The sequence below is a fragment of the Adiantum capillus-veneris genome, chromosome 1, assembly GCF_014529385.1.
Source record: "Adiantum capillus-veneris isolate H3 chromosome 1, ASM1452938v2, whole genome shotgun sequence".
NCBI classification, from domain to species: domain Eukaryota; kingdom Viridiplantae; phylum Streptophyta; class Polypodiopsida; order Polypodiales; family Pteridaceae; genus Adiantum; species Adiantum capillus-veneris.
Window position 1 is genome coordinate 88,072,727 of NC_140931.1, and position 22,509 is coordinate 88,095,235.

The window sequence follows — 22,509 nt, forward strand, 5'->3', positions numbered from 1 at the left end:
TCTAGATAAAGATCGTCCAACTTTTCTTAGCCAGTAAAAAGATTGTTTTATCGACACTCTCCCAAATGAATTACCTCTTGAGAGACCGGAAGATCATCGCATTGATCTCATTCCGGGCAGCTCACCCCCGAATCAGTCACCCTATCGGATTAGCCTAATGCAGCAAGAAGAAATCCTTAAACAAGTAAATGAACTTCTCGAGGAGGGTCTTGTGCGACCTAGCACTTCTCCCTATTGTTCACCAGTCTTGCTAGTTCGGAAGAAAGATGGCACTTTCCGAATGTGCATCGACTATCGTTCTCTAAATAAGATTACGATCAAGAATAGATTTTCGATTCCTCAAATCGATGATATTTTACACAAGCTACAAGGGACACGAATTTTCAACCGCATAGATCTCAAGAGCAACTATCACCAAGTTCGTATTGCTATGGAAGACATACATAAGACTGCATTCGGTACAAACTTTGGACTGTACGAGTTTCTAGAAATGCCTTTCGGCCTTAATAATGCTCCAACAACATTCAATCGAATGATGGATCGAATTTTTCGTCCTTATCGACAGCGGAAGAACATAAACAACACTTGCGGACTGTTTTCTAAGAATTGCAACAGCATAAACTTCGTGTTAATGCTAAGAAGAGTGAATTCTTCTTAAATGAGATTCACTATTTGGGACACATAGTCTCTCATAATCAAGTACGCATGGATCCCACAAAAATTCAGGCTATTTCAGAATGGCCACAACCAGAGTCGGTGTATGATATCCATAGTTTTCTCAGACTCTGTTCCTATTACAAACGCTTTATTCGTCATTTCACTCATGTAGCCGCATCTCTCCTCGACCTTACCAAGAAAAACATCTCCTTTACATGGGGTATGAAACAGAAGTAAGCTTTTGAAAAGCTCAAGTACCTTCTTACCCATGGACCCATTCTCATAGTACCTGATCTCTGAAAACCATTTGAAGTGCAGTGTGATGCCTCAAGTGACTGCATTGGTTCAGTTCTTAACCAAGAAGGCCATTCAATAGCTTATAAAAGCAAACGACGACGTGATGCGGAGCTTCATGCTTCCAACAATGAGAAAGAACTTATGGCAGTCCTTCATGCTCTCTCGGTTTGGAAACACTACCTTTTGGGAGCAGATTTCATAATCAAGACCGAGCATCAAAGTCTCCGATACTCTCTCCCCCAATGCAAGTTGTCTGAGAAACAGATGCGGTGGGCCAATTTTCTCTCTATGTTTCACTTTCAGATCCTACACACTTCTGGAAGTAAGAATGTGGTCACACACGCTCTTTCTCGACGGCCGCAAGTTAATGCCATCACGAGTGTACACCATAAAGAGTTGGAGTCTCTACCCGAGATGTACCCTAACGACTCAGACTTCAGTGAAATCTGGCAGCAAATACAAAACGGTACTGATATTTTTCCCTACACTATCAAAGATGGATATTTGTATTTTCATCAAGCACTTTGTGTGGCACGTCCACTTAAGAGCAAAGGTGATGCACGAAGCTCATGCTTTGCCTTACGCAGGCCATAGAAGCATAATGTCAACCACACAAGCCTTAGAACGATATTTTTATTGGCCAACACTACGAGCTGACATAGATATATACATCAAAGAGAGTGTACCATGCCAAAAGGCTAAGTATGATCGCCATAAGACTCCTGGCTTACTTCAACCCCTATTGGCACCTCGGTACCCTAGGAAAGTATTGCCATGGATTTTATCATGGATTTACCCCGAACCCCGAATGGAAATGATGCAATTTGGACTATTATTGATAGATTCAATAAGCAAGCACATTTCATTCCAATAAGGAAGACCATCAAAGCTGATCACATGGCCAAGATTTTTCTGGCCCAGATTTTTAAGCATCATGGTATGCCCAAAACGATTGTCAGTGATTGCGACCCACGAATGACCCTAGGAACTAAGCCGAACTTCTCTTCAGCTTATCATCCTCAGACGGATGGACAAAGCGAAATCGCAAATTCCAAGGTCTTAGACATTCTAAAGTGCTATGTCTCAGATAACCAACGAGAATGGGAGAAGTATCTACCTCTCACAGAATTTGCCTATAATAACACTGTACATTCCTATACAAGAAAAGCTCCTTTCGAGGTTATTTATGGCAAACCACATCTTCCTCCAATTTTTCTAACCAAAAATAAGATATTTGCAACTAATGAATTTGTTCGAGATCTAGAGACTGCTTACACTCAGGTGAAGCCCGCTATCCTTGGATCTCAAGAGAAACATAAGAAAGCAGCAGATAAACATCGTCGTGACCAGAAGCTTGTTGAAGGGAAATTTGTTCTTGTCAAGTTTGATAAAGCCAAACTTAAGAAACGGGCCAATCAAAAAGGGAAAGTTGTAAAATTTTCCAACAAATATTTCGGCCCGTTTAAGATTACAGAACAAAAAAATGACATAGCATTTGGATTGGATCTTCCCGAGAATTGGAAAATCCATAATTCTTTTCACACGAGTCTTCTCCGACCTTTCGTTAGCGAACCTCCTGCCGAACTAGTTACAGAAGATCTCCTTGAAGTAGATGAAACTGAAGAAATTCTTCTTCCAAAACAAATCATTCATCATCAGCAACGTCAAAAAACCTCATCGTAAGTATTTAGTTAAGTTTGGGAATTACTCTCCTCTAAATGCTCAATTGATGACCGAAAAAGACCTACAATCTTTCTCGGACATCCTTAGTAACTATCTAGAAGCCTTACACTTGAGGACAGCTGTATAGAAGCCAGAGGGATGTAACTACTTAGTCTATAGCAGAACATCTATTTTCTAATATTGAAAAAATGATTTTTATGGTTTTTAAGACTTTATGTGCACATATAAATTAATGAATCCATAGTTTTTTTAAACGGGACAAGATTTACGGAGGTTAAGACCGTTATGAACTTTCCTTTTGTGCGTACAGTGCAAAATAACCAGACACAAAACACACAACGCTAGAAAGATCAAGCACATAAATGAAGATGGGTTTCTAAGAACACCGAGTGCAATCTCGATCAGAAATAGATTAATATGTTAAGTTTCGGGGATGCCCTAGTAATATTTTTAAGTATTTTTAAATGTTCATGTTTCCGTTATTTTATGCAGGGAATTACCAAAGTGGTAGTCTGTGAAGTTAAATGCATGAAACTGTGATTCTAATGTATGTTTTTGCAAGGGGGGTCAAAAACCTTTTAAAATTGGGAGTTTTTAAAAGGTTTTGGCCACTTAATGTGAAAGGGCCAAAGTTTAATTACAGCTTAAAACTCAAAAACGTGGAGACTTTCCCAAAGCCAGCGTGGGTTATTTTTCGAGCACTTTCGTGGCCAACATGAGAGTGATTTTTACACCTCTACACTTGGCGGAATTACCATCAATTACACACTCCCTTTCTAATCACACTCCCTTTCTATAGTGAGAGAAATCGTCACCCTCTCTCCACTATATAGCCCTCACGATTTTATGCAGAGAGGGGGTTACAGAAAAATTACACACACACAGTGTGTTGCTGAGAGGCCACACACTCATTGAGAAGGAAGCACATCAAAGCAATAGGGCAAGGGTGAGGAGACTCTCTCTCTCTATCTCTCTCTCTCTCTCTCTCTCTCTCTCTCTCTCTCTCTCTCTCTCTCTCTCTCTCTCAGCTTTGTGTGTGTGTATTTCCTTCACAAGGGTACACACTCAACCACAAGCTCTTTAGTAGCGAAGCGGGCACTCGGCAGGCACCTCCTACGCGAGAGGAGACGAGTAACAAACCATTACAAAGAGGAATTGCTGTCCGGAGATACAAACGCAGCCAAACAAGCATCCAAACAACAATTTTCAGCCAAAGAGCCCATCGAATGTGCTCCAGATATAGTTCTACAAGCCAAGAGTAGTTGCCAGCATGTGAGCAAGAGGGAGAAGATTCAAATCAGCTTATTGGGCTGCACATAAGTAAATTTCAGCAAGGTACTTGTTTTTGTCATAAATGAATTTATGAAAAGTAAGAATTTCCCGCTGGCTCGGTAGTCCCTCCAAGCGGACGGGACCCCGGTCCATAAAAGAACAATTCAGTTACAGGAAAATCTTCACTTCCTCTCAGATAGAGCAAGAGAGTACATACTCTCTTTCTCTCAGATAAAGATCACGATGGAGGCAAGAGTGAAATAAATTCACTCGTTTTCCGGTTTATGTGCTTGTAATAAAATGAATTTCCCTACTAATAAAGATTCTCTTTAAGGGGGGGACCAGCCCATTTCTAGCCCCCAATGTGTTGTCAAAGTTTCGAGTATTTATCTTGTGTGAAAACCTGAATATCAATTGAATTGTGCATTATTTTGAATATGAGCGCTTCCTGTCCTGTGTGACAGGAAAAGTTGCAAAACATTATTTGGTGACGTTCAAAAACTATCCGCCTATGAATGCGAAGTGGATGGACGAAAGTGAACCGGTAGATTCACCAAATATATCGCAGCTTTACCTTGAAGCCTTTGTTTACAACCCACGTATTTTCCCCAACTCAAGATGCTCTAAAGAGGGCATGGAGCTAGCAATTCACATGTACATACAAATTCAATGCAATAGAAGTGTACATTGCTTGACAAATGTTAAAGGTACAATGCTCACTTCTATTAGGGACAGAAATGACAAAAGTATGAAGGTTTCATTAAGTCATTTGAATTTTGTACATATGATTGATAATCTTTCTTGCGGATACATGCGATGATAAAAGGGTGCTAATCACACTAAATCATCTGTGACATGTATAACAGGCATGCAATCATGAACGTTTGCGATTTCAAGAGGGGGGTATGTCACAAGACTATGTCAAACACTAACTTCTTTGTTGGTTTCCTTCCCTTGATTTTTAACTACTTTTTGGGACCCTCTTTTTGAAATCACAAATGCTTGGACATTGCATGGCCAAAAGGAAACGGCTGTTGGCCAAGAGTTTGACCTGCAGGAGTCAAGGCCAGGCAACCACAAGATAGTTGGGCTGATCGGCACTAAAATCTGACTAGTAGAGAAGTGGATAGGCTAAGTTAAATTCATAAAGGCCCCTCGACGAGACTTCATAAGCTGGTGGGTACTAGGAATATTAAACCAAATGGGCAAAGTGGACACTTGGCAGATGGAGGAGCTCCAAAGGACACCTCATGCTAGAAGTGGGCACCCAAATTGTTCACGAGAGAGACAAGGCCGATTTTGGTTCATTAGATGACTACTCTGCGTGTGTAGTGGGTGCACGTGATCACGGCTTTAATGGAAAGCTTGCCTTCTCTATTTTATGTAGCACGATGATTCCGCTCTCGTGCATCTCTCTCCCCTTTTGAGTACATATTCACGATGCCCAACTCAAGGGCTATTTCACCTATTATGTACAGTTGTGGGGATTCTGTGCTCGATTTCCAAGGCAACACCCTCTTGCACAGGTACCGAATCAGCTAATCACTGATTCAAAGCAGGTACACACGCTAACACGACGATTTGAAGGGATTTCTCGCGAGGAATCTCATCTAAAGCAAAGGACAAGTAACCCTAGAGGTATGGGAGCTCGAGAGCTACCCACAAGAGCGAACGACCCGCGAATCGGAGCGCAAAACAGAGAATTACAGCTTGATATAATTTCTTGCAGGTTTAGGGTTTCGGTCACTTTTGTTACCTAAATGTCCTAGGAGCTTTGGGGAAGCTAGGGAACTGTCAAACAGGTATTTTGGTGCATTTTAGAGGCCAAAAAGAACACAGAAGTCAGCGTACTGAAATTTCTCGCCAGGTTTATAGAAGTGCTCTAAAGTGCGTGGAAAATCACCCATTACTTGGGTTCTAGGCCGTGATGACTTCTATTGCCCTTCTACTGCCGAAATTGGACTTGCCGAAATTGGGCTAAGAGTAGGGAATTTTCAGCCCAATTAAAGTGGGACAGCTTGTAGAAGTTTGAAGGTATTCTCAAGTGCAATAAGAATAAAGAAATACCGAAAGGGGCGCCAACCTTTGGGGCCAACAAGGTGTCATTGTCCCCTTGGAAAGACTCTAGCTACCAAGTCGTGTATTGTTTTGAAGTGGTGAAATCTAGTTACAGGTTTATTTGAGAAGTTACTTGGTGTCGTATAGTACAAGGAAAGTTAGAGGGTTTATTTACCGGTGAGAGCTAAAGTTTACCACCCTTAAGCACAGTTCTGTCGCCCAGACAGCATCACTTTTCCTTAAAAAGCGAGCCTTGATTTGGTTTAGACGAAGACACAAAAGTACAAGTATTTGGAATTCCACTATGGCTGACACGACAGATGACACTAGAGAAGAAGATTCCTCTTCACAATACAAACAAGCTATTCCTCTAGTGCATGAGCTGGGTAAAAGTTCACAACCACCACTAACTACACCTTTTGTTGATGTGAGTGCGCGAGAATTCAAGGGATAATGACTAGGCAACTAGATGAGGACGTGTTCAGAACACAGTTGGCAGCTGCTGTGAATGTGTTTACCCGGTTGATGCAAAATCCCAGGTTTATGGAGTTTCTACAAGTTCCACCAGTGTCACAGCAAGCAAGGCAACATTCTCATCCAGTAGAGCCTGTTGAGGCTCATGGGCAGGTCCCAAATGTCACCCAGCAAGACGAGGAGCATTCGCATGCCGAATCACTTGAGGCTCCAGAGCAAACCCTTTCTGTCCATGAACAAGTGGCTACAACCTACGACGCCAATTTCTCAGGCTATACCAGTTCCTCCAATTACCATTGAGTGTCCAAATGTTGGTTTAAATGGTCACAGAACTACCTTCTCGGCTGAGCATCAAGTATTTCCACCACCTACAATGCATCTGCATCATGGGTATTTTGGAGGTGGATCTGTGTTTCAAAGCATGGCTGGTTATGCGCCTGGAAATCAACAAGATATGCAAGGAATAGTGTTTGGGGTATGCAAGGCATAATGCCAAACCCTATGTATGGTAATGTCTACTTACAACCAGGGTTTCAAAGTGGTCAGGGCCAATTTTGGGTACTTGGTATGGCTGGTTCTTCTAATCAGCAAGCAAATATGGCACCATGAAACCATAATGCTAATGGCCAAGGAGCACAGATGATCCCAACCACTGTTCCCATGTTGCAGACACTTCCCTATGACAATTTGACATTGCTTGACAAGCCGAAACTATATAAAGAAGGTGGTGCAAATGTAAAGCTTGAGACTTCCAGTGGGTTTGAAGACAAACGAAAGCTCTTACCTTCCTCCAACAGTTCGATATTGCATATGCAAGAGGGGGGGGGGGGGGGGATTACAGAGCCTTCAAAGGTTCGTAAAGCTACCACTTTCTTAAAAGGAAATGCGCATTCATGGTGGACAACTTTGTTAATGCAAGGACAGGCAATCGCCACATGGGTTTACTTCAAACAGATGTTTGCATCTGGATGGTTGTCAAATGAGTTTGAAATTGATGTTATGACACATTGGCACCAACTCAATGCAGCTAGCTACAAAAGCTTAAGAGAAGTACAATCGGAAGTTATGCATAAGTGCTATTTTCAGTAACTTCCTACAGAATTGTGCCATTGAACTAATGGACGTTGCCAACACTGGTAATGCCTTGTTGAAAGGAGAAAACAATGGATTCCAAGGCAATGTTACGCGGCTGTGACAACCAAAAACCGTTCCTTTCCCTTGATTTTTATTTAATTTTTGGGACCCTCTTTTTGAAGTCACAAATAGCCAAACATTGTATAGCAAGTGTGAAACGACCGATAACCAAAAATTTCACCCACAGCAGTGAAGGCCAAGTCGCCTCAAGTTGGTCGGGCCAATCGGCACTGAAATCCGAGAGAAAAAAGGTTGGCTAGACTCAATTCAAAAACTTGATGCAGAAGAAGCGCCTGGTCTCAAGACCATGGAAAGCTAGCTGTTGATACCATGTGAGTGCGCGTGTGCGGAAGCGTGAGGAGAGAGGGAGAGAGACAATAGAACACAAACGTTGGTACGGGGAAGGGGAGACGATCAGCCCCCTATGACTACCAAAGCGTAAGACCAGTACACTGTCAATCTGTCTATAATGGGTTCTCCCCCTGCCCCCATTATATGAGTGCCCAAGAGAGTCCATACTAGGCAGGTGGCCGCCCCAAATCTGAGCGGCTGGACAAAAATGCAACCTATACATGGGTGGCCAATCCGGAGACATACTAGCCATACAAGTATGCCGAAGACCTATGTGAAGCAGCAGAGTGGTGTAAATCTAACACTCGGCCAGTTCCTGCAAAACTCAATCTAGTCCGTCCTAGACCCGAAGGTCACACACATTTTCCTAGCATCATGCAGATGTCTTTAGATGCTAATTCCACATAGAGAAAACTGACCATGGAAAATACGATTCCGGCTTTAACCAAGAAATTGGCATGAGCAGGGAGAGTGAGTTTAGGGCCTAAACAAATGCATTGATCTGATGCGATTAGGACCTCGATACAAAAACCCTAACCCTAAAGGACGTAACAGGTGGACTACCCAAGAACCCCCCTAATGCAAGCAACCTTTTAGATGCATGTGCGCACCGCAAGAGAGATGTGTATCTTGGTACTTTCCTTTGTCTTTCGAGGTGGACGACAATTGGGTCCCTCTTGCCTCTCTTACAGGCTCAATATGCTTGTGTCGTAGATCTCCATCCTTTTAGAAGATACATCAACAAGAAATGTTAGTGGAAGCCAATGATTTTGGCGACACGCCCAAGCCTGTCACAATCACTTGGCTTTCGTGAGTTGCTACAGGAGGTTTGTACATTGGATGTTTTGTATCAGTCACATACACACCTGTTAGCACTCGACTTTGTGTGCTTCCATTACATCGCATGAGAACTTTGGGCAAATTTGTGTAGACTTGATCACAATCCAAATTGCTAGACTTTGCTATCTGATTAGAGTATCTTTATCCCTAGATGTATCCTATGGTTCTTTTTAAGATTTTTGATCTCATTGAATATCTTTCTATGTTTTTCCCAAGTTGCTTGTATATGGATATATGGTCAATTTTGTATAATGCAAACAATCAAAGCCCCACTTTAATTGCAAAGAGAGAGAGAGAGAGATTGAAATGCCCAAAATACCGGCTATCTCTGCAGGTCAATGCATCATATAGGACAGAAGTCTCAATACATAACCAATCTCAATGCCCCCTTCACACCCTACAGCTAGCAACTTAGAAATGTAGGGGAGAAAGCTACAATTTCCACTAAAGAGCCACATAACATAACTGTGACCACGGCACATTTATGCCAACATCCAAAAGTGACCCATGGCTACAGCCTACACGCAACAAAAATAGAGACCCTAACCCTGTAAAAGCCTCTCGCCCACCTACCAAGCACAGACATATGGCTCAACAAGCCAGCTAAGCTACACCTACCTCACATACAGCCAAGCACAACCAACTGCTCTTAAGAACCACCACCAGACAAAAGGTGAAACTATACATGGCTACCTCTAATAAGATCATCCTCAAAGAGAATAACAGGTGCCACCCAATTCCCACAAGAGCCAGGGAGAAAGGTTCATCGACAAGAGAAAGGAATCACATTAAGATCTCCAAACACTCCGTAAAGAAAAATACGAAGATAAAGTGGAGGACCAGAACTCGAGGTTTCCTCTGAAGAAACGTGCTCATCAAGGACATTATCACGACTAGCCATGATCTCCATATAGAGATGATAGCCCAAGGAAAGAGAGTTGTATCGAACAAAGATCATCATGTGGAACTCGTAACCCAACTTCCCTTTGTGCTTCTTTGGAGCAGAGACATAGGCATTACTCCCAAAACTCCAAAAATGGAAGCCCCTTGAGCGTATGAACTACTATATTAGTGGCCTTGATCCATAAAGACGGGTAGATCCCAACAAGTGAGCATGGTCCAAGTCATCTCAAACATGGTCCTATTCTTCCGCTCCACATATCATTTTCTAAAGATGGTCCAAGAGAGAAAAATGGAGTGAGAGAGAGAGAGAGAGAGAGAGAGAGAGAGAGTAGGACTTGCACAATGATAGCTTCTCTCAGCAATCTGTGTCGCCATCGCACTCATCTCCCTCTCTCGTGTGTGTGCACATCCATTGCTGCCTTTTACAGAAAATTCTTTAGGGTATGCAGAACAAAAAGATAGCAAGAAATGAGCTCATCGACCTTCAAGCTAGCTATTGACAAGACAAAACATGAACATGCAACTACTACAACTTTCTCAGCATTCTCATTTTATATATCGGCCCTATTCCCTCGGCCCTATTCCTTCTATATTTTCCAAGTAGGAATCACGGCTTAAGCTTATTATTTATTATTTATTGTTCTACAGTGCACCATTGCCACTCCTTGCTGAGGATCTACCATTATGAAGGACCCATTCATCTAGTGTTATACTTCTCCAAGGATGCGTTCTAAGGGAAAAAGAAAAGCTACGGCAGGTGAACATGTCCCTACCAGTATGCAAAACACAACGACATAGTCCCTAGTCCTCTCTCTCTCTCTCTCTCTCTCTCTCTCTCTCTCTCTCTCTCTTCCGCGTGTATATATTTGTGTGCTCGCTTACACAGACAACTTGAGAAGGATGATACCGCTTGCAAGGCCAAGGAAGGTTTGCCTTGGCTGATACTGAGGCGCGCAGACGCAAGAAGCGTGGAGATGGCGTCGTGTCCTTCTGTACCAGGCGGAATGGGAAGGTGACGATCCATGATCACTAACGCCAGTTGCGTGACCTCGTAGCTTTAATGGCTGGTGCGACAGCCGTGAGCCTTCTGCAAGCCACTAGAAAATTACTATAGCAGCCTCGTTTATAAATAACACGGGGTCCAACTCGCGGATCAACGGCGGAGGCGAGTGGACGGCATCGCGCGCGATTTGGGCCGTCGGATCGACGCAACAACGGGGGTAGGCTTTTCATTGCGCAAAGTCGCATTGCATTCAGCACGACGTGATAGGGCAGGTGGATAAGGTCGTGGGCTGCGGAGGCGGAGGTCGTGGGGTCGAAGGGCGGGACGCGCAGCAGGGAACCTCATTTTTTTATTAAAGTACCCACGCGATCAACGGCTGATCTTCCCCTCGCCGTTGATCCCATAAGTTGGACCCGTGTTAGTTATCAACGAGGATAGCCTAGGAGGCCTGAGATGATAGTGTTTTTAAATATTCGTAATTTCATTTGTACATTTATTACCATGCTAATCTTACCCACCGCCTAGCGAGCAAGCTATGCAAGTGGTTCTAAAGGATGTGGAAGATAGGGTTCTATATAAATGATATATTTCTAGGAGGAAAAGTGATGAAAAGCAAAGCGCTATTGATATGTTCTCAAACTGTGAGAGTCTACTTTTTCCAGCACATGTGGAAGGCCAAGAACCGTCGGATATTCAAGAATGAGATCTCGGCGGCTAGGTTCAAGGAGGGGAAGAAGAAGAACTCAGATGAGTGGAGGCAAGCTTGTTTAGCCTTCACAACCTCCTGTGAGGAAAGTTGCATGGGTAAACTTTATAGCTCTTTGTTGTATCACATGTCTCCTCAAGGCTCGGTACGAGCTTGAGGCTGCTTTTTTTTTTTTTATGTTTAATACAAATCATACACTCACAATTGTGAGTACGGCAAAAACAAATCATTGGTACATTTACGAGGCATGACATGATATGTTAATATTCGGGTTATTAAAACCCACGTTTTGAATGTCCAAAGGAGCTAGCTTGGTTGGTTGAATATTTTTCTTGTGTGGCCAAGGTCATGAGTTCAAGTGTCGCTAAGTGACCCTAGTAGCACTCATAGACTATTATATAATGGCTCTTCTAAAATTAAACCCATTAATTTCTTTCTGAGATTCCATCTCCCCCCCATCCCTTGTGTGGCCCGAGTCATGGGTTCAAGTGTGGCCAAGTGACCCTAGTAGCGCTCTCACAGACGCACGGGAAAGTGCGCTCATTATATTATGGCTCTTCTTACATTAAACCCATTGATTTCTTTGTGAGATTCCATCTCCATCGTACCCTTTGGCTCTATCATCTGGTCTCTAGGTCTCCTCTTCTATCTCTTCCCTCGGCCCCACCCCACTCACACATAGATGGCTTAAACCCCCCCAACCCCCAATGCCTCTACGAGAGAGAGAGAGAGAGAGAGAAATGAAATGATATATTGACTTCTTCGAAAGGCCAAAGTGACCTATGAGACAAAAGAGTTTACAAATGGTGAATCGGATACAATGTCTGTGGAAAAGACTGAAAACTGAAAATTGAAGAAATTGAAACTGAACTGAGCTAAAGTGAAATGGAATGAAATGAGATGGGATGAAATGAGATGAAATGAAAGGCTGAGATGTTGGAATCAAGATCCTATCCTATGATATCCAGCATCGGTCTTTGGCGAAGCTCATCAATGTCCTCCTTGGTGAGTACTCTAACTGGGTGTCTCGCATGTCGTGCTAGAACAGTCCATACCCTCTGATGCAGCTTTCACCGATGTCTTGATGACCCTTGCAGTCATGGGTGTCTAAATCTCCCAAGCTCACTGGCCCTGTCAGTCAGTGTACCTCTGGTACAGGTGGACACTGAAGTCTACTGTGATGTGTGCTCATCTGATGTCGCGTATGTAGTCTGAAGAAATCAATGATCTCCCTCTGTGAGTGTCTCCTACTATTTGGTCTCCTCAAGGGGCTCTCCCTATGTCTGCGCGGCTCTAATAAAAATAGCCCAAGGCATCGATGATCTTGACATCTCATAACTTTGGCCAGTGGTCCAAAACCCTCTCTGAATAGGTAATGGAAATGGCCTCATATCTCATAGTAGACTGGGCAGTGACATAAGTGATGTAACTTTGTCTCTGGCTCTATATGGCATAGCTGACAAATCTTGGCCTTTGCTGGTACTCCTCTACATCTACCAGCCTCAATCTCTAATTGATGTGATGATGTGTGCATGTGTCCAATAGCACATCATAATCCATGGGATAGGTGAGTGTCCATGTAGGCAAGTCTGGTCACAAAACCATCCTCTGTAAGCTCAAGGAGATGCTCTCTGTAGAAAGCGATCTTCATGCCAAGCACATGCATAGGTTGCATCCATGTCCTCCTAGTGTCTAATTGAATCAAGTCCTATCTGATGAGCTGAGTGATCTCGATTCGCGTGAAGACAAAGAGGGTGCATCCAACGAATACTGGAAAGGGGGTAATATATCCATGTCAAAACCATGCATCTTGAACCAAGCTGTCATCTGTGCATACCAAAAGAGGTGTCTCCCTGTGAGGCAAGCTGTCAAGAAGACTCCAAAGCTAGATGGGCATATTTGTCTCTGGGGAGATTCCATATATTGTGTATGAAAGAAACGGATCTAGTGAGTGCCTCGATAACCACGGGGGGAACAACGAGCTCTGCATGGATAATCTCATGCAGTATTGAGGCCTTGGCCCTAATCATCTGAGAAATCATAGAGACCAGAGGCCTCTCCATGCACTTACATCCACCAGTACTACTAGCCTGGCTATGGCAGTCCACTGATGGCCCCCATATTTGCACCTCTTAAAGCATAGCTAATGTGACCAAAGTGTCAAAAATCCATAGTTCCGTTCGAGGTTCTTGAAACTGAACCTACAAACACATCCTCTCCATCTTCCCTAAAGCCATATACGCTCTTGTTAGTCTAGTCTCTGCTGCTCTCCTTAAAGAAAACATTGGGCCACTAAAGACCACACCAAGGTAAGTGTATGCATCTGTATACTCCACCATCTCCTGACCATATGCAAAGGTAGGTGCAGATCGCGTGACCCACTGTGATGTGGTGTTGAACACCATAACCTTGGTCTTGCCAAGGTTCACTAATAAGCCGCTATCACTAGCAAATGCGTGCAATGCATCCAAATGTTGTTGCATTCCCTCTAGTGAATCTCAGATCAACATAATATCATTTTCATATAGTAGCAATGAGATTCATGTCCCTGTTGTTGTGCTCCTCTGTCACCTCTTGTTAACCCTCACGGTTCACGGACACCATATCACCTACGACGGACGTTGTATTATTCACTTGGTAGAGTCAGGTACCGGGCTTGTCGGTCCAATAGGAAAAGGGTAAGAGTGATCGCCGATGAGAGGCGCACTCTAACTGGAACATTCAAGGGATTAGTTGGCTAAGCATGGGCGCCCAAGTGTGAATGGGGTGAGCTCATATAAAAGTCAACTAAACCTAAAATTCACTGATTCTCTCATTTGTGCAATTGAAGAGTGCTCTTGCTCCATCTCCTTCTTCTTCTTCTTCATCTCTTTGTGTGTGTGTGTGAGAGAGAGAGAGGGAGAGAGAGAGAGAGAGGGAGTGTGTGGGCGATCGAGCATTACGAAGGCACGACGGCGGTGAAGCAGTTGAGCGCGGCGTAGCAGCGTCTCCATCTTCTTCGCGGCGAGGAATCCTCCACAAAGCAAGCATAGAGCGGTGAGTGACACACCATCGTCATCTTTGAGCTTACTAGTTTAGGCTTGTTGTGTGCTTGGAGCCATTTGTGGCTCGCACGTGGTGTATCGGCAAGTTCCTTGCATTGACACGTGCGACATACGCGCACATTTTTGGTGCCGTTGTTGCCGGGGATTGCCATACACTAAGCTTGAATGGCACTCTGTGCTTCTTTTGTGGTGTAATTTCAATTGTAGGAAAGGTAATGAAGGAGTGTGTCTGTGTTGAGAAGAGGGATTTGGTGTTATACTGTGTGTTTTTTTTGTTAATGGAGTTTTCAAAGGTACTGTGTTTATTCTCTGTGCATTAAGGTTGTTAGTTTTCTTTGTTAATAGAGTTTTCAAAGGTACTGTGTTTATTCTCTATGTACTAAGGTTGTTAGTTTTCTATGTACAGTAATTAGGAAGTAGATCTGTGAGAGTTAATAGAGTGTGTTAGTGTGTAACAGTAGGTGTATTAGTTAAGAGTAGGTAGATAGAGTGTGTGTGTGCTCTCGCGCAGGCTGCAACGACCTTATCCTTATAAAATAAAAAATAAAAAAATTTAACATTTTAAAGGTAGGATCGGGATCGGGAATATCTCCCAGACCAAGCCCAAACCCAAGCCCAAGCTCACGCTCAGGCCTAGGTCTCAGTCGCCTTTTAAAAAAAATGAATTTTAGCTTCACACGTAGCTAAAAATCGACTTTTTGAGGACCAACGGAACTTCAGATGCCCGAAAATTGTGCTGTAAAGCACACAGTGACCCTCTAAGTGATACACTCGTTTCAAGCTATCACACACTTTAATCAAAAAAATCAAACATTAAAAACATTAAAAAACATTAAAAACGTAAAAAACACGAGTGAAAACGGACGCTTAAAAAAGGTAAGCGGTTAACCTTTGAGGTTATTCGCCGGCGTTTGTAGGGTGTCAAAGGCACATGCATCTGCGCTCTGGTCGTGTGCTAGAGACGGAGCAACTAGAGAGAATTTCGACTTACGCGAGCTCTCAATATCCACCTACTTTAGGTTTTGGACCCTCGGCAGGGACCCAAGGTAGTACAAACCAAGATCCGAACATAGCGGCTAGTGACTCTTTCTCTGACTACGACGTCATGGAGGGTTTCCCAATGCCTAATCCCGATAGCTCAAGCCAAGACATGCATGCCATGGGTCCACGGTCCGGGCCGAGCGTGCTTAGCCACTTGAAGGAAACCTTTAGTAGAGCCACTCACTCCGAACATGGAGTTAATGATGTAAATGAGGGGGGTGGGGAAGTAAATTCTCCATTCGTGACCAACGTAGACCCTATACCATTAGAGAATGTGCATGTGAATACTTCATTCAATGCACCTCCTGACTCTTCAGAGTTATTTTCCTCCGAGGTCATATTACCCGATGGTAGAAGCCTTGCCGAAGTGCAAGAGGTTGAGCGATATATCCTTGCAACGAGGGAAAAGGAAGTCGAGAGCTTACGTAAGGCAGAGCAACGAAGAGAGTTAAAAGCGAAAGCCCCTATGTCAATATCCTTGCTAAGATAGCAATCGAGTGCTCCTGACTTAGCAACCGCTAAGGGCCAACCCCCAGAAAGCAACATTGCATCTAGCTCATAGGACACCCCTAGCACCTCAATCCTAGATGGAGTGTTCCTAAATGAGAACTGGGAGTACGAACTACAAACGGAAACTCTGATCGACTTATACACAGGTCACACCTATCACGTGGGTTGGTTAGATGTCCTACAATCCACAATGGGCGCTACTAGTGTGGAGGATCAACAACAAAGAGTTTGTGAGGTCATCCATAGGGTCATTGGGTTAGAGAGACAGAACAAGGGGATCAACATGCCTTCAACGGGTCTAATGAGATTCTTGGATATAGGAAAGGCTAAACAACTGACCTTATCGCAAATGGAGACTCCCTCGGTAAGTTCGATGGATCCTCCATATGTTGTTTCGCCAGGGGTCTCAGTGCAATCGGAGCCCACAAGTGATAGCTTCACCTTTCCAAGTCTAGCTCATCTTTCCCTTGATGACACCACGGCTATCATGCCTACCCCAATGATGGGCATGCTGAGAAACATGCCATGGACCTCATTTGTTAGTAAAGCACCGCTACATGGTAGCTCAATGCCTACAACAGTACCTACAAGTGTGTACCAATCGTATACACCCATGGGTCCTCGTACTCATGTAGTCCCTACCCCTCCCATTGTTTCAACTACCTATGCTCCACAACCACAACACCCAAGTTCTTATTTCCATGGGACTATACCGGCGGCTAGCATTAGCATGTCACATCCGACGTCTGCTATGCCTAGAGCCACACATATGAACTTTGGGCTGCCACATGGCACAACACCGTACCAACCGTGGAACTCAAAGGCTTCCTATGCGCCAAGCCCAATGCCAATACCTACTCCACATGTAGTCTCTAGAGCGCCTCCACCCACGGTGCCTGCTCACTTAGGTGACTTGGCAACATTTGCTCAAGCTATTGGTCGATCTATTGCTGAGAATATGCATAACACGCCTGATAGAGAGCCTAGAAGTAAGGCAGTACAAATAGCCAAGCTCACACAAAAATTTAGTGGAGACGAGGATGTGAGAAATCATATCGAAGTGTTTGAACAAATATGCGATTCTCTAGGAGAACACAATGACCTATATAAGAGCAATGCTTTAAGCCTAACCTTAAGTGGAAAGGCCAGGGATTGGTATAGAACCCTAAGGGTGGAAGAAAAAACGATTTACCCTACTCTTAGGAGACTGATCTTAAAAGAATACATATGAGAGGGAGTACTTTGGGGTGTAGCCTCTCAACTCCAGAAAGCCCAACGAGAGGAAGGAGAGTCGGTGAGAGACTTTATAAGTCGCTTGAAGCATTTGAATTCTCGATGTAATCCAAATGAGCGCTTCAACAATAACCAATTGCTTGATAGATTCATTAGGGGATTACGACATGAGGATATCTACAATGGTCTAGTCATTAGAGGTATCACCACTTGGGAAGCAGTCACCACCAATGCGATCCAATTGGAGGATAATTTAATGATTCAAGGAGAAAGAGTGTCTGTTGAGTCTAAATCTATTAGCTCGCAAGCATCAGGGCATCAACCAATGACCCTAAAGCCTATTGCTAAGAAGCCAAAGATATCTGAGATGACTTTAGCATATCTCACCAAGGCTATTCAAGACAGTCTTAGAGACAATCGTGCTCCGCAAAACAATCATATGTATCCAAGAAGGGAGCAGCAATGGTGTTCAGTATGCTATGGACCGCATAGTACCAGTGAATGCTCTACTTTTAGAGTAAAATTCAATGGGAACTGCAATGCCTGTGGTGGGAGGTATGGTCATCAAGCTAAGGATTGCATAGTATTTAAGCGCGATGGCCAATAGACCAACCTTAGTATGGACAGACACACCTCGAGTGCCTGCATTGATGTCGGCCCCACCTCTTGAACAAACAGCACAACACATGGTACCTAGGACCCAAAATGTTGTTCAAACAACACCTTTACCACCTCCAGTGCTAGGACCGCAACCACCACATCCGAGAATCACTTCTGTGAATCAAGTGGGTTGTGAGTCATCTATTTCTTGTTTGGAAGGCTGTGAGGAAGATATAGATCCTAATATCACCTATGGGATGGATGTGCTTAAAGAAAGTCCACAATACTACATGGAGGACTATTGGGGACAATTCAAACCTCTATATCAAGTAGCTGCTCTTGCGGCAAGAGGCCAAAATATCAATTACACTGCTAAGAGACCACCTCTTCAATGCTATGAGTGTGGAGGTCCACATCGTGTAGCCGAGTGTCCTATTAGGCTACAAAAGAACGCCACACTAATCCAAACCAATCAAGCGAGCGCGTCTACAATGCCAATACTCCTGTGTAATCGATGTGGCATAGATCATTTGATTGCCCAATGTCCAAATAATCCAAATGCACCGAAGATCACGCCATTAAACTTGATTGAAGTTACCAAGGAGCCATCACAAAGTACACATGTGGTACCAATAAACGCACTCACACGATCGATGCTCCAAAAACAAAACTATATTCTTGAGGAAAGAGACACGGCATCAATTGCCCAATCTTAGAAAAAGAAGAAAACATGAAGGAAGAGATCGCAAAAAGCAGCAAAGTCAGACCCCATTTCAAAGACCAACATAGGGACTGGTGACGACCCTCTATATATAAACGACGCTGAAGAGGATTCGGATTCAGGTGAAACCATGGAGACCAAAACGACCACTAACATAGAAACCAACAAGGAAGATCTTCATGAGCCACAATGGCCAGGATCCAAAAAGAAGATAGGAACTTAGCCAAACCCTACAGAGGAGATTGAGCGAGTCAAGCAATTAAGGAGTTTTGTAGAAGATACCCAAAGGGATCTAGAACCAACACCTAGGCAGATCCAGATTACAGACACCGTGTTCCCTACGCAACAACAACCTCACCAAGACCATAGACCCTTAGCCATACCTAGTGTCATCCAAGAAGAAAGTGACTTAAAGTCATGGGAAAGTGGGTTTACTCACTTCTTGATGGAAAGATTTTTTACAGAGGGACTACTTGATCCTATCGAAGAAATGGAGATCCCATCTTCCCCACGTCAAGGGACTGAAGTCCAAAAGGTGCCGTTAAACATTGAGAAATTGATGGATTTCATGTCTTCGGAAGTTAGAACCACCATCATGTCCAAACTATATAAAGACCCTGAGCTAGTCTCAGCTCTTCGAGCCTTCCTCAATGGAGAACTAAAGTTTGGGCTACCACAATTTGCACAGATGGATGGAGCTGGGTAGATGCCAATAGAGGAGGAACACTTAGATCCACAACCCAACCTAGATGAGAACCTTGTTATAGAAATACCTGTTAACAAGTTGGGACAATACTTTGAGGGTGATGAATCCAATGCGACTATACCAATCACTATTAAGGGATTAACTGTGAAGGGAATCCTTGATGGTGGCGCTGGGGTTAGCATTGTGACTAAAAATTACTGGGAAACTATGGGAAGACCTCACCTTGCGACCACAACCATAGTAGTGAAGATGGCCAATGGGTCTATTGTTAAACCTATTGGGATGCTAGAAGATCTCAAGATCAAGGTCTTTGGACATAAAATAAAGATTACCTTTATTGTTATGGATTTCTCCAAGCACACTATGGCATCGGAGATGATTTAGGACGTCCTTTCATGAGGGAAGCAAAAATGGTGCATGATTGGTCCAAAAACCATGTCTACCTGCAGTTTCAAGATTCTGTCATTCGAGTGGATCTTGTGACGTGTCGAGCACATCCTCTAGGAAACAGGTTTATAATTGATCATAGATCTCACACCACAGTTCACTTGGCCCCATTGCAGTATTGTTACACGTGTAAAGCGGACATTGATGTTGGGGAAGATTCTCCTTATATGGATGTACTACCTGGGAGACTGAGTCACATAATGTGGATTGGGTCCACCTAGCAGCAACCATAGACACTTGGGGTAACAGAGGGACGACCTGGGTAACACCTGAGGGGGATGACATGTCCGTATCCTTAAATATGCTACAAGCAATGCATATAGCTTCTGACAAGACTCATCCTAATATAACAAAGAAAACATACAAGTGGGTCCCTAAATCTTCTTTAGCAACCATAGCTAGTGCTAAAAAACAGAAGCCTCGTAAAAACCTACTACTCGCTCCCAGAAAAGTAAGAAAATGTTGCGATGGATTCCTAAAAGACTATTGGAAGCCCAAGGCTACTATCAAGGAAATGATCAAATATGGGTACCAAAACGTAGATTGTGTTCTTACCTGTCACCTGACCTATGTGAGTCAAACCCTGTGACGACAAAGCCGATGAAAGATCATGGGAAAGGAAAAATCACAGAACACTATACACCGGATCCAGGGCTAGTATGGGTTCCCAAGCGAGAAAGGCTTGTTTTGCTCAACTCAACCATAGAAAAAACGAATAAAGCTTCTAGCTCCTCATGTAATGCATTCATAGAGGTAAAAGCTTCTCCACAACCTCCACCTACAATAGTGGACCTCCATAAAACTACAAAGGAATCCACACCTCCCAGTGTTCAAGAATCACCTGATGAACCACTTCAAGTTCGATCCTGGGAGAGTACCTTACCACCCTTGCAACTCGACGAGGCACCTAAGGTAATAGAAAACTATTGGCAAAAATCCCCACCTATTACCAACTGGAACAATTGGTTTCAAAGGGTGACAAGCTCATTTCAAACGGTATGATCTACCCAAGAAGGGGGGAGTGTTTGCTGACAGTCATCATTCACTTGCTTCCCTCTCAACCTTCCTCCACTACAAGAGGCTATTCATATTAGCGACGCTCAAAAAAAAAATTCCCGGCGTCGCTATAAGCGTCGCTATGAGCGTCGCAAATTTCTTTGTAAATTTGCGATGCTCATAGCGACGCCGGCTGGGCTAAAAAAATAACCGAGCGTGCCCAAAAACTCAGATCTCAGATCTGAGTTTTTTGGCGCCCTCAAGCAAGGAGCAGGTAACGCTCTCCCTCACTCTCTCTCTCTCTCTCTCTCTCTTTTTCTTCTCCACACACACACACACACACACACACACACACACACATGAGGAGAGGAAGGAGAGCCAGGTATGCTCCTTCCCTCTCCTCATTCTCATGTTCCCTTCCCCTCTTTCTCTCTCCCTCTCTCTCTCTCTCTCACACACACATACACACACACACATAGTGTTTTTGAGAGAGAGAGAGAGAGAGTACAAACAAAAACAAAAACGCACACACATATACATAAACAAAGAATGCACACACACATTGAGAGAGAAAAAGAGAGAGAGAGCATGCATAAACAAAAAACGCACGCATTGAGAGAGGAAAAGAGAGAGAGAACATGCATAAACAAAAAACGCACACATTGAGAGAGGAAAAGAGAGAGAAAACATGCATACGATCCAAAAAAACGCACACACATTGAGAGAGAAAGAGAGAGAAACTAATTTAACGTCGTAGGAAACTAATTAAAATTAAAAGACCTAAAGATCTAGCCGACGAGGAGTTGAACTCAAGACCTATTATTCAAGAGGGAAATGGCATAATCAATCTATCATACTTGGCATGGGTGATAGAAAGGTTATACCATTTATCTCTTTTTATTGGCACACACATCCACACACGCGCACACACACAAGAAGAAGAGAGTTATAACGTCGTAGGAAACTATCTTAAAAGACGTTAAAGATTAGGTTATATGTAGACTTACATTAAATTAGATTTATGTTTATTTTTAACTAGATTTACGTTTATTTACGCTAGATTTAGATTTACGTTATATTAGATTAGATTTAGGTCTCCATAGACTGCGATGCCTGCATGAAGCGAGTGAAGAAAGCCCTCAATGGAATATAGGGTATTGCTGCCTTCACTCATGGTGGGCTCCGTCGATCCAAAAGTACTGGTGAAATGTCTTCAGAAGATAGGGAAGAAGGTGGATCTTCAGGGCGGCAAGAGTCACTACATCCCCGACACAATGACCATCTAGACAACCTCTAGTCATTCAACAGCAACTTCAAAGTTAGTAACAAGAGCAAGAACGGTCTAAAGGGCCAATTGCTGTCGTCAGATGTGGATGGAGATGAGGCAGCGTCACCGCCGGAAGTTAACTCTCACATCTTTAGTGATGAGAAAGATCTAATGTGAAAAGATGTTAAGATGCTGTGAAGTGCTACAGCTAGAGAAGAGGCAAAGGGGTTTTGTCCACTACATGCAGTATCATGTAGACGTGGGTGTGTAGATTTCTTGTACCCACAAATATAGGTATTGACCAATAAAGACGAGATTATAACCCGGTGGTTCTGATCTCCGTGCACCTCTAGATCGAGGTGTGCGGGGATTGGACATGACTAGAGAATGTGAGGTAGAGAGAGAGAGAGAGAGAGAGAGAGAGAGAGAGAGAGAGAGAGAGAGAGAGAGAGGGAGAGAGAGAGAGATAAGATGAAGAATGCCAATAGAATATTAAATTTGTTGTCCAGGTTATAATTTTTTTATCCTCATTATGAGTAGCGACGAGGATGTGGGACCGTCCAACC

General features: G+C 43.5%; 1 protein-coding gene across 1 annotated transcript in view; it reads right to left on the reverse strand.

Moving 5' to 3' along the window:
- LOC147465140 (uncharacterized) overlaps positions 1 to 10,768 on the reverse strand; it is a 51,619-nt gene extending 40,851 nt beyond the window's left edge. Inside the window, exon 1 of the mRNA XM_086518403.1 lies at positions 10,577 to 10,768. Coding sequence (XP_086374529.1) covers positions 10,577 to 10,693 — 117 coding nt within the window. The 5' untranslated portion in view covers positions 10,694 to 10,768. The remainder of the gene's footprint in view (positions 1 to 10,576) is intronic.
- Between the last annotated feature and the right edge of the window lie 11,741 nt (positions 10,769 to 22,509).